The sequence below is a fragment of the Gekko japonicus genome, unplaced genomic scaffold (genome assembly GCF_001447785.1).
Source record: "Gekko japonicus isolate JY-2015 unplaced genomic scaffold, Gekko_japonicus_V1.1 scaffold2176, whole genome shotgun sequence".
In the NCBI taxonomy this organism is placed as follows: Eukaryota; Metazoa; Chordata; class Lepidosauria; order Squamata; family Gekkonidae; genus Gekko; species Gekko japonicus.
Window position 1 is genome coordinate 250,966 of NW_015163669.1, and position 11,683 is coordinate 262,648.

The 11,683-nt window shown below is 45.2% G+C and overlaps 1 protein-coding gene across 1 annotated transcript in view; it reads right to left on the reverse strand.

Moving 5' to 3' along the window:
• The window catches only part of LTBP2 (latent transforming growth factor beta binding protein 2), a 67,835-nt gene that overhangs the window by 13,766 nt on the left and 42,386 nt on the right, over positions 1 to 11,683 (reverse strand). Inside the window, 5 exon segments of the mRNA XM_015407741.1 lie at positions 2,598 to 2,741; positions 3,606 to 3,731; positions 7,493 to 7,624; positions 7,972 to 8,094; positions 9,471 to 9,596. Coding sequence (XP_015263227.1) covers positions 2,598 to 2,741; positions 3,606 to 3,731; positions 7,493 to 7,624; positions 7,972 to 8,094; positions 9,471 to 9,596 — 651 coding nt within the window.

An 11,683-nucleotide genomic window follows, 5' to 3' on the forward strand; every position in this document is an offset into this window, starting at 1 on the left:
TTCCTGAAAATTTCGGGGGGGGGCTGACGCCCCCCTGCCCCCACGAAGATTACGCCTATGCTCTCTAGTAGGAGGCCATGAAAAATTAAAAAAAAAAGGTTCACAGAGCATGCAAAAGGACATGCCCTCAGAATTCAGGCAAACCAGTCTAATTTCTACAACATTTCTGCCCTAGGAGTTTAGTCTGGGATGGACAAATAGATACACATGCATTTCTCCAATTCAGGTTTGTCACCAGCACTGTCATGGGCTTGGTGAATGCTCTTCAGGCTGAAGACTAGGCCAAACAGCAGCGTGAGATGGGGGGAAAGGGGCATGGGAAGATCTCCAGCTTCAGTGTTTCCATACAGAATGGCCCTTCTGAGGATCTTTTGACTGGTAAAGAAAAGCAGAAGGATGAAACTGAGGAAGAAGTCTGGTGGGATATCTTTGTAAGATCTCCCTCCCTTGTGTGGGGCTTGCACCATGCTTCCTTGGTGTCCCTCACAACCACTTCCTTGATCTACCTAAAGAAATTCAGGGATGTGGGAATTCACTGCAAATGCTGGAGGGGAGGGAATGGGGGCAGTATGCCTACTGCCCTCTTAGGGAAATAATAATATCCTTCTGTCACACATCCCTGGGTAGTTGGTGACAAGCCTTCTCCTTGTGCTATAGGATAAGAATGTGGACTCTGCTCCCTTGTCCAAATGGTCACTGCAGTGATCCTCTGCTGGACTGGCACCCTCCTGGCTGTCCTCCTGGGCATGATGCTCTCTTGGATGACTTCTGTCGTAGTCCAAACTATTGAGGTAGCTATTCTGGAGTGAAATTTTTTAGTCTCTTTCCAGCACATCTACTGTAAATTTGTGTGCATTGGAAACCGTTAGAATGGTCTCTCTAAAATGGGAAAGGCACAGCTTAAACTTAGAAAGTTGCTCTCTCTGCTGGAAAGCAGAACCTTCTCTGGATAGTGGGAGCACTGGACTTCCGGTCTATGGATCAGCGATGGCGGTCATTCTCCCCAGACCTCGGAGGAGTGACTCGCACATCAGCGGTACGGAGGGGTGCTACCTCAAGTAGCACCCACACGGAGCCTTTGTGATAGGCTCCAGGCCATAGGGCTTTTGAGGGGTAGCTTCTTCAACGGCTAAATGCCGGACAATTGAGGCTCCCCTCCACCATGATGGTCCTGCTGCTGCGTGGCCCTCGGGCACAAGCTGATTCGACTGGGACAAATACTGGAGATCGAGCGGAATATTGATTATTGTGAGTGAGGTCAAAGAAATGACCAACAATGAACGTGAGTTCAAAATAAACAGAATGTTTTAAAAGCGAACTACCCCCCTGTAGGAAAAGCGGAGTGCAAAGAGGGACGCCTCTTATGCGAACGGACACATAAGTGTAACAAAGGGGGAAGGGGGGGGAAGCAGCGATTTTGTTTTGAGAGACTTACTTGAGCGCTGACATCGAGGTGGCGATTTTTCAAGCCCGAGAGAAGCAGTTTGAAAGTGTAAACAATCGTATAAAATGGCAGCCTCTCAAAGAAAATTTAAAGTTAAACCGGTGGGTAGTCAAGCCCAAAAACGGAAGAGGGAGCAGACGTCATGAAAATGTTAGCAGATATGCTCAAGCTGGTGATGGAGCAACTCGATGGTATTAACCAGCAACTGACTTCTTTGAATCAAAACTTCGTGTCCCAGCAGCTCCAACTGGCAGAAACGGCGAAGAAGGTGGAGCATACGACTGAGAGAATTAAAGAGATAGACACCACAAACAAGAAAATGAAGAAAAGAATGGGGGAAGTTGAAGCAAAACAAAACTTCCAAGAAAACCGTTTGTTACAGCTACAAATGGAAAAAGCCAACATGATTCTCAGATTCCAGGGAGTTCCTGAATCGGCGAAAGAGGATCTGAGGAAGTTGCTCAGCGAGATCATTGCTCCAGCAATAGGCTCAACAGCGGATGAAGTAGTAAAAGAGATGGAGACTGCTTATAGGGCATACTCCAACTATATTAAAAAAATAGCCTACCTGGAGAAATTGTGGTCAGATTCTCAAGAAGACAGACCAGAGATTAACATGGATATGATCTCCTCCTCTTGGGTTTTTAGTGTAGTGTGGTTATCTATCCTTTATCCTTAAATGTAATCCCCTTCCCTATATTTTCTTTGTAATTTTGTACTCTTATAAAAATAATAAAAAATATCCCTCCGGGGATTTTTTTAAAAAAAGAGAGAGAGTGGGAGCACTGACGTCAGGCACAGAGATTTCAAGCCCTGCCTACTCACACAGCAGTTAACATTCCTGAGTGCTTGTCTTCAGTAGACAAAAAGACGTGTGGTTGAATTGTCATGTGGTTCTATTTTCGACACTGGAGTCATTTGTGTTTTTAAAAAGCCATGACTTGATTAGATAAAAGTCCTGATCTAATCAGATTTTTCTGATCTGTAGATCACACTGAGCATAGGTCTCATGAAAGAAGCCAAAATCAAAATTTTAACAACCAGGTGCAGATTTTACACAAATCTGTTAGAAGAACCTGCAGTTCTTTTTTTTTCCCTGCTAGCCCAGCACCTCAGATTCTGTCTTGTATTGTTCTGCCCAGTGGACTCTCACCCATGCCTGATCGGGGGCGACACATTCCGGCTTCTGTATCATACTCCTCATGGTCACTGGGACACAGGCACAGGAAGGCTCCTTCTACGTTCTCACAGAGTGCAGTTCCACACACTGCAACCATGAGCTCACATTCGTTTACATCTGTAAGATACAAAAGTACTTGAAATCAGTACTTGAAATTCTACATTCTCCTTGAAACACCTACGCATTCCTCCAATAGGTCAGATCCCAGGGATTAGTTCTGCTAAAGGTGACAATTTCCCCCAATGCTACAAGCTTTCCTTCAACACAAGGGCTTCTTCCATGGTGAAAGGCTCTTTGCACCAAGGAGGCACTAACATTAGTGGAACAGATCCACAGGATCCAACCCATTATTCTTTATCTTACCCCCATCCCTTCCTCTAAAAACTGAACATAAGAAACTGAGCTCTTCATCTGACAATTTCTGAGCCGCATTGTTTCAGAATGTTGTTCGTTATTTAAAATGTCTGTAGGAGCTGTGGTGGTTCAAGTGGTTAAGACGCTGAACTGCAGGCTGTGAAAGGTCGGTAGTTCAGCAGTTCAAGACCCGGGTGCCGCATGACGGAGTGAGCTCCTGTCTCTAGTTCCAGCTCCTGCCAACCTAGCAGTTCGAAAGCAAGAAATTGCAAGTAGATAAATAGGTACCACTTCAGTGGGAAGGTAACAGCATTTCGTGCGCCTTGGTGTTTAGTCATGCTGGCCACATGACCACGGAAACGTCTTCGGACAGCGCTGGCTCTTCGGCTTTGAAACGGAGATGAGCACTGCAACCCTAGAGTCGGATTCGACTGGCTTTCGAGCAAGGGAACCTTTACCTTTACCTTTTTACCCCAGAAATCCTTGGAGCAAAATGATCAGAACTGGAAACACTGTTGATAATAACAACAATAATAAAAACATATGCTGATTTCAAAAGCACAAAGAAATTTTTGGAACATGTTAGAAGGCTGTCAGTCCCAAACAAGAACACTGAGTGACCCTTACCAATGCAGTCATGGCCTGAAGGTGAGTTTTCATAGCCACGATCACACAGACACCGGAACGAGCCCTCTGTGTTGTCACAGTAGGCATGGCTTCCACAAAGCGTCTCATTAGCACATTCATCAACATCTACAGAAAACAAAAGGAGTCAATTTTTCAGAAAGCCAGCCCCCACACTTGTCCTGCACCACAGCTACAGGAAAGCAACTACTGCCCATTGCAACAGGATCTATACTTGAACTCCTAACAGTGCAATCCTAAGCAGAGTTACACCTTTCTAAGTCAATCGACTTAGAAGGGTATACCTCTGCTTAGGATTGCTCTGTAAGGGGACCAGACCAAAGCAGAAGAGTAAACAGGAGAATTGGAAAGACAAAAGGCAGTGTGGTTAAGTGGTTAGACTGTCAAACTCGGATCTGGGAGACCCAGGTTTGAATCCCCAGTCTTCCATGGGAGCTCCCGGGGGGTGGGGGGGACTTTGGGCCAGTCCCACACTCTCAGCCTAACCTTCCTCAAGCAGTTGTTGTGACAATAAAATGGAGAAGAAGGATGTAAGTTGCTTTGGGTGCCCATTGGGGAGAGGTGGGGTATAAATGAAGTAAGCAATCAAACAAGAGGAATAAGGAAGACTTTGGAAAAGGGAGAATGTAGACCAATGAGCAGGGAATAAAGGAGAATTCAAGGGGAAAGGAGAATATACGTTGCAGTAGGGTAAAATACAAATAAAAAGTGTTTTGCTGCAGCAAAATACAAGTTAGATGCATATGATTTCTGGGATATCTAAGCAATATGCAATGGTGTCAATGATGCTGGATATGGGTAGGTCACAGGCGGTCTTATTGTACAAAGATGTCTAACTGCCTTTCATCTTCTTTTGTTAACTGTACTTGCAGGGAGCTTGAAAGTTTTACAAATATAAATATGTTAGAAACAGCCTAAATTCAGGGCTTGTGATTCTTCTGTTATAGCTCACACTCATGGGATAATTGCACTGGGAGTAAAAGTATGATAGGACCGTATCAGAATATCAGCTAAAGATTTCATTGCATAAACATTTTAAAATAATTAACACTTTAAAGACTAATCACTTTATTGTGGCAAAGCCTTTTGTAAGCCAGAGCCACCCAGAAGCCACTACACCCAGAAGTTCTAGCAAACATCCCCTGGAAGAGGAGATGAAACAAGGGAAAAAAGGTGAAGTGCTGCATTCAGTTGGGAGACACATTTATTCACAGACCTACAAAAAGCATAAGGGCAGGGAGAATGGAGTGATAATAAAAAGAAGTTAGAAGGCCCAGTTCCTCAGGACCAAAGTGTGTGACACTGTAGAACATAGATTAAAAAAGAAAACAAGATCCAGTCAAACAAGTTAATGTTCCACTCAGACTGGGTGTGAATCACTCTTACCTACTGAAGCACTGGTGAAACAGATTGCACAGAAAATTGAAATAAGGAACAATTACTGCCTGTAGTAACATAACGATCCCACGTCCTTACTGAGTCCAAGCCTGATAGAATCCAATCTGCATAGGAATTCCGACTTAGCAGCTTCACACAGAGTGATTAAAATGTGGAACTCACTACCAGCGGACATAGTGACGGCCACAGGAATAAACAGCTTTAAAAGAGGATTCAATAGATTCATGGAGAATAGGTCTATCAGTGGCTACTAGCCATGGTGACTGAGGAGAACCTCCACGTTCAGAGGCACTAAACCTCTGAATCCCAAAGCCAGGAGGCGACATCAGGGGAAGGTCTCGGCCTCCATGCCCTGTCGTTGGCCCTCCAGAGGAACTGGTTGGCCACTGTGTGAGACAGGATGCTGGGCTAGATGGACCCTCACTGGCCTGATCCAGCAGGGCTCTTCTTCTGTTCTTAAATTGTTATTGGAGTCTCCCTGTGAAATTTTATTTTAAATATTTATGCCCCACTTTGTTCTCCAATGGGAACCTAAAGCAGCTTAGAACGTAAGTTTCCTCTTCTTCCATTTTATTCTCACAACAACCCTGTTGTGATGGAGAGAGAGAGAGTGACTGGCACAAGATCACCCACTGAGCTTCCATGTCAGAGTGGGGATTCAAACTTGGTTCTCCCACATCCTACTCTGACACTCTAACCACTACACCACGGATCCACCTCTCCTGGAAGATGTCCCTTCTCTTGCAGGGTTAAGATGTCCCTTCTCTTGCAGGGTTGCTCAATCCTCAGAAAACAGTGAGGGAGCATTGCAATCTTCCTGAACATTCACAGGATGTCAGCAAAGAAATCTCAAGACAAGACTCAAGTCACAAGCTGCTGTGCTGGAATTCACAAGCAGATATGACGCTATCAGACCTGAAAGCAGTAAAGACTCGGGATGGTTAGCTTGCGACAAAAAGTTATTGTTACTCCTTACAGGTCCATGTACATTATTCAGATTCAACCTATTCTGCTGATTCCCCAGTGTTTGGGAGTGATCAAAAACCATTCTAAGAGGTGTGTTTACTTATTTAACTGGATCTTGTTTTCATTTGTGTTCTGCAATATGTCACACAGCTCATCGTAGGAAACCTGGCCTTCCGACTTCTCTTTGCAAGATCTGCCTCAGCCCTCCTAATGTTTGTAGCTTTGAGCATAAATCTTTCCACCAGCTATAGCACTTAATGCATCTGATGAAGGGGGCTCCAGCTCATGAAAGCTTATGCCACCATAAATTCATTTTTAATGTGCCACTAGATTTTTCTGGTCTCTGGCGTTCTCAAACTCTGTGGCTGGTGCCCTGTTGGTCGATACCATTAATCATATGGTATCCTTCTGGACTGCCTTTACAGGCTGAGATTGGGATGCAACTGTTGTGCAGTGGTTCCAGTCCTACCTGGAGGGCAGGTTTTTGAAGGTGGTCCTGAGGGACTCTACTCAGCCCCTTGGCCTTTGGCCTATGAGGTCCCACAAGGTTCCATCTTGTCCCCTATGCTCTTTCAACATCTACATAAAACTGCCTGGTGAGGTCATCAGGAGATTTGGGTTGGTCTGTCACAAATATTCAGATGGCACTCAGCTCCATCTTGCACTTCTGGCTGATCCCAGGGAGGCTGTAGAAACCCCGAACCAGTGCCTGGAGGAAGTTTTGGAGTGGATGTGAGTCAGGTGTACCTTTTACCAGTTAGCCAGCTGCAGTCTTGTCAGGGGAGAAAAGTTCTGGCCACTGTGGTGCTTGCCCTGCTGGCATCTAGATTAGATTACTGCCATGAGCTGTATGTGCAGCAGTCCTTGGGAAGTATTCAGATATTTCAATGGGTACAGGATGTTTCGGCCAGGATTCAGCCACATCACTTCAGTCAAGGCCAATCTACACTGCCCCCCAGTTTGTTTCTAGGCACAATTCCAATTCCAATAACCTTTACTGGCATAACATCTAGGCACAATTAAAGGTGATGATGTTGAACTTTAAAGCCCTGTCTAGTTTGGGACCAATGTACCTGAAAGACCATCTACTCTTATGAACATACCCACCCACTGTGGTCATCTTTGGAGGCTCTGCTTTGGGTACCCCTGCCTTCTAAGACTAGGCAGAGGGCAACCTGGGAGAGGGCCTTCTTGGTCATGGCACCAAGACTCTGGAATTCTCCTTCCAGGGGGATTCACCTGTCCACTTCTGTTGCCATCGCCCATCAGTGGGTGAAGACTTTTTTGTTTCCTTCGGTGTTCCATAAGTGATCCCTCCCTCCTGCACAATATTGTTATTTATTTATTTGTTCGTTTATTTAATCTCCCGCCCTACCCGCATACGGGGTCGGGGCAGCTCATGACATCAATCACAACCCTTGATAATCCCTGATGGCAGCACAACTACAGTGACTGCTACAACAATGTTTTAAATGTTTTGCTGTTTGTGTTTGTACGGAACCTACCGATGCATTCTCCAAATGGGGTGCGATGGAAGCCCAGTGGACATCCCATAATGCAGCGGTATGAGCCCAAAGTGTTCTGGCATTGCCACGTGCCGCACACAGCATTCCTGTATTCTTCACATTCATCTACGTCTGTTGACCAAGGCAATGATTTCAAACAAAAAGGCAAAACAATAAACTGGGTCAAACACCCCCAAGTAGTATCCTGGCAAATGGAAGGATGTGCCACCTGAGACTCGATGACAAGCTGCATTCCCCCCAAGCCTAGTCAGCCTAGGGATCTAAGGAACACAAGCAAAGGGAATCCAGAATGGTATCAGTCCAGGGGCTGATAATTAACCCTGATGAGAACTGGCTGAGGGAGCAGGAATAAAAGGGACAGTTTCCAGGTTCTGAAGGCAGAGGCACTCTTCCTGCACTGCAACACGAACTTCCTGGTCTCTGTAGCCTTTCCCCCTTCTTCAGGGGTCAGCTCTTACCTATGCAGTCATCCGTTTCCTCGGAATACTTGAAGCCTGTCTGACACAAGCATCTGTAGGACCCTTCTGTATTCAGGCACTGACCACGTAAACAGCGGGAATGGTCTGCACATTCATCTACATCTGCAGAAGTGATCAGAATGCAGTTGAAAGACAGCATGTCAGTTTAATTACTTTTTCCACTGTGGCCCACCCTAAGACAGAAAGGCAGAAGGAGAGATACAGGAAGGTTATGACGAGTAGTGATGGCTGAGCTTCCCCAGGCCTAGTTCATGTGTGCAGGTTAACTGGAATCAGCCCACTCATGACACACAGTCTGGGATTCCTGAGCAGAGTTACATCCTCTGTAATTCTGGAGTCAATGGGTTTTTATGTTCATATTTTTGCACTGTGTGTGTGTGGTCGTGCCTGGAAGTCATGGTGACCTCTGGCGACTCCTACTGGGGCATGGAGGATGTTCAGAGAAGTAGCTTGATAGCCTGCCTCTGGCTCCTGACACTGGTATTCTCTGGAGTTTTCCCATCCAAATACTTGCCAGAGTTGGCTCTGCTTAGCTTCCGAGATCCGATGAAATCAGGCTTGCCTGGTTTATCCAAGTCAGGGCTGAAATCAATGGGTTTAGAAGGGTGTGTACTGGCTTGCAGGCTCTGAGTATCAGATAGATGAGGGAAGCCGGGCAAGGCAAGGTCATTCAGTCCAGGGTCAAGGGTCCAGAAATCAGGCAAGGCAGGGTCATTCAGTCCAGGGTCAGGGGTCCAGAAGTCATGTGAGACAAAGGCAGTGGCTTAGCATCTATCATACATGTTGTGTTCATACCTAACAGCCTCTCTTGACTGGTTTTTACAGCCCCGTGCCTAAGGGTCATGCTTACAGCCAGCTGCTCAGAAGCAATCCTACAACTACTCATCTTTGTTATTAGCAAGCAGCTGGTGTCATAAGGGTGGGGGTGATACTGGTGGGCTGGGAACAGCCAACTGAGGTTCACCGTCTGAATCAGGGCTGGAGGGTGGCTCTGCATCAGATGTTGGCTGTGAATCCTGACAAGCCTGCAGTTCATTTTCCTGCTTCTCCTGTTAACTCAAGGCTGGCTACACAGGGCTCCTCTTCTCCTGAGGAGTCCTCTTCTCCTGAGAAGTCCTGGCTGACCCACAACAGGGTATGACTTTGTTTAGAACAGCACTGTTAGTTTGGATTAAGCCCTGGAACCAATGCATGCTCCTGAACACGTTTGTGCAGGCTTCAAGATCTTAAACTTGAGGCTGCCACTGCCATGAGGCCTTCTCATCACTGTCCTCCCCTGCAAGAACAGGGCTGATGGCATGGAAGGCTGCAGCAGCAACGGCTTGGTGGTGAAGGTTGGTAACGCTGTGTTCAGCCCCTTCCAAGACACTGAGGTCTGAGCCCCATGATTAGGAACAGCAGGCATGTGTGAGAGAAAACCTTGCAGCAAACAGGACAAAGGAAGAAATGCAGACCTGTTCAAGCGTCTAAGAGCTCACCTTGGCAACTGACTCCACCAGCAGCGTTTGAGAAGCCGAGAGCACAAATGCAGAAATACGATCCGTGGCTATTCAGGCACTCACCATTGGGGCTGCAAATCCCACTGTCCAAGCATTCATTTACATCTACAAGAAAGCAAAGACAGTTGTAGTCCACTTACTCAGAGCAGGTGCTAATTTATTATTCCCATATGATTTATTTGTCTGGCCCTTATCAGTTTTGGCTTCCTTGGACACCTCTGTTTCAAAGCTGGGCACCACACTTCACTAGTACTGAAGAAAACTTCAGTTAAAAAATAGAGGGGAGGACTTCTGGTTGGCGGCGACTCACGACAAACGCACCCCATTGAGCTCCAATGGGGGTGATTCGGATCGGGGCGGCAGGGAGGGGGATCGGCCAGTCCTGACCTCCCCATGAAGCTTTTGGAGGGAGCTTCTAGCCTGGAGCGCTGAAGGGGCCGCTCCCAAAGTTCTGGCTTGGGCAATTGAGCTCCTTTTTGCTCTGAAAGGTCCCGCTGTCCCGAGGCCAGCAATGGTGCTCAGAGATGTTACCAGACCAGAGCGTACAAGGACTTGTATAAAAAGACTTATCTACATGGCGAAGCAACCCAGCGATTAAAGAAACAGTGAGTTAAGTTTCAAAAAGAAAGACATATGCAAAGAGGGTGGAGGAACAAATACTAATATAGTGAAACGGCATAGCTCCATAGAGAAGGGGGGGGACTCGTGGAGGAAGAACCCTACCCCGCAGCAAAACTTCAGCGTATATGAGAAGCATACCGGGCTTAAGCTACTAAAAACCCATCCTATTTAAAGCGGAATACATCTGGACTAATTATCTACACCATAGAAAAATCTTAGAACTTTTACGAACTCTTACCAAAATATAAACAATGGCTCAGTGAGGGGGAAAAATGGCATCCAGAGGCAGAGGTTCTGCAGGAAATGCCAGCACAGCATCACCAGTCACAAGACTGGAAAATACCAGCGAGATAGCTACTGCAGTTTCAGAAGCCATACGCCTTCTGCTGGACCAGCTGATGAACCTCAATCAGAAATTTGATATCTTACAGAAAGAGCTTAAGGAAACCACAGCCAAATCAGAGAAGTCTGCTAAAAAGATAAAAAAACGTTGAAACTAAGACCAAAGAAATAGATCAAAGAATGGACATTGCGGAAAAAGAAAGAGCATCTGAAAAACAACTACAAATGGAAAGATCTTTCTATGTCCTGAGATTTCAGGGGGTTTCAGAGAAAAAGGATGAGAATTTAAGAGAAATCATAAGTGAAACAATGCCCCCCCCCTTGATCAATAACAAATCTGAAATAATACAAGCAGATATTGACATGATTTACAGAACCTATTCAGAGTTTGTAAAAAAAAAAAAAAAAATCTCCCAGGGGAAATTTTTGTGAAATTTGCAAAAGGATCAACAAGAGACCTAATACTTAAAGCATCCACAGCTACAACAGTTAAAATTCAAGAAGAGGAGATAAAAATACTGAAAGATGTTCCATATGAAATACGTAAGAAAAGGAAGCAATACAGAAATATTACAGCATTTCTTCAAAAGAACAATGTCCAGTACAGATAGATCATTCCAAAAGGACTTATATTCAATTTTAATGAGAAGGAAAAAACTGACTCTTTATTAAAAGTAGAACTATTTCTTAAGCAACAACAAACTCCGACTAAACAAAAAAATGGAGCAGAGAAAGGGAACTTAAATAACTGAATGTAACCATAAACATGTAGACAAATATCCAAAGCATATGAACAGCTTAATTTCCTCCCCTTTTGTTAGTTTTAGTTTTTTAGTTTTTAATGGAAAAACAATTTTAATTTTTTTTTTTAAGATCAAAATATTTCAGTTCTTTTCTCCCAGCCACAAAGTACTCTGCATGTTCCTCGGCATTACCTATCTACTAAGTCTAGAAAGGGCACCCTGTTATAGGAACCTTCAAGAGTAATACTACAGAGAAAAACACATGAAGAAGGAACATGCTTTGCTGGTTTTGTGTGGAAAAGCATTTTTCCCCCAAGAGGATTTTCCAAGAATGTCTCACTGAGCTCCTCCAAGCCAGTCCTTGTGGGGAATTTCCTAGTCAATCAGCTTGGGTCTAGGAACTTACCTGATCATGTTTCTTAACAGAGACAACATAGGGTTGCCAGGTTAGGTTCCCCTGGTTGCTGGGATGGGGGGTTAGGGTTG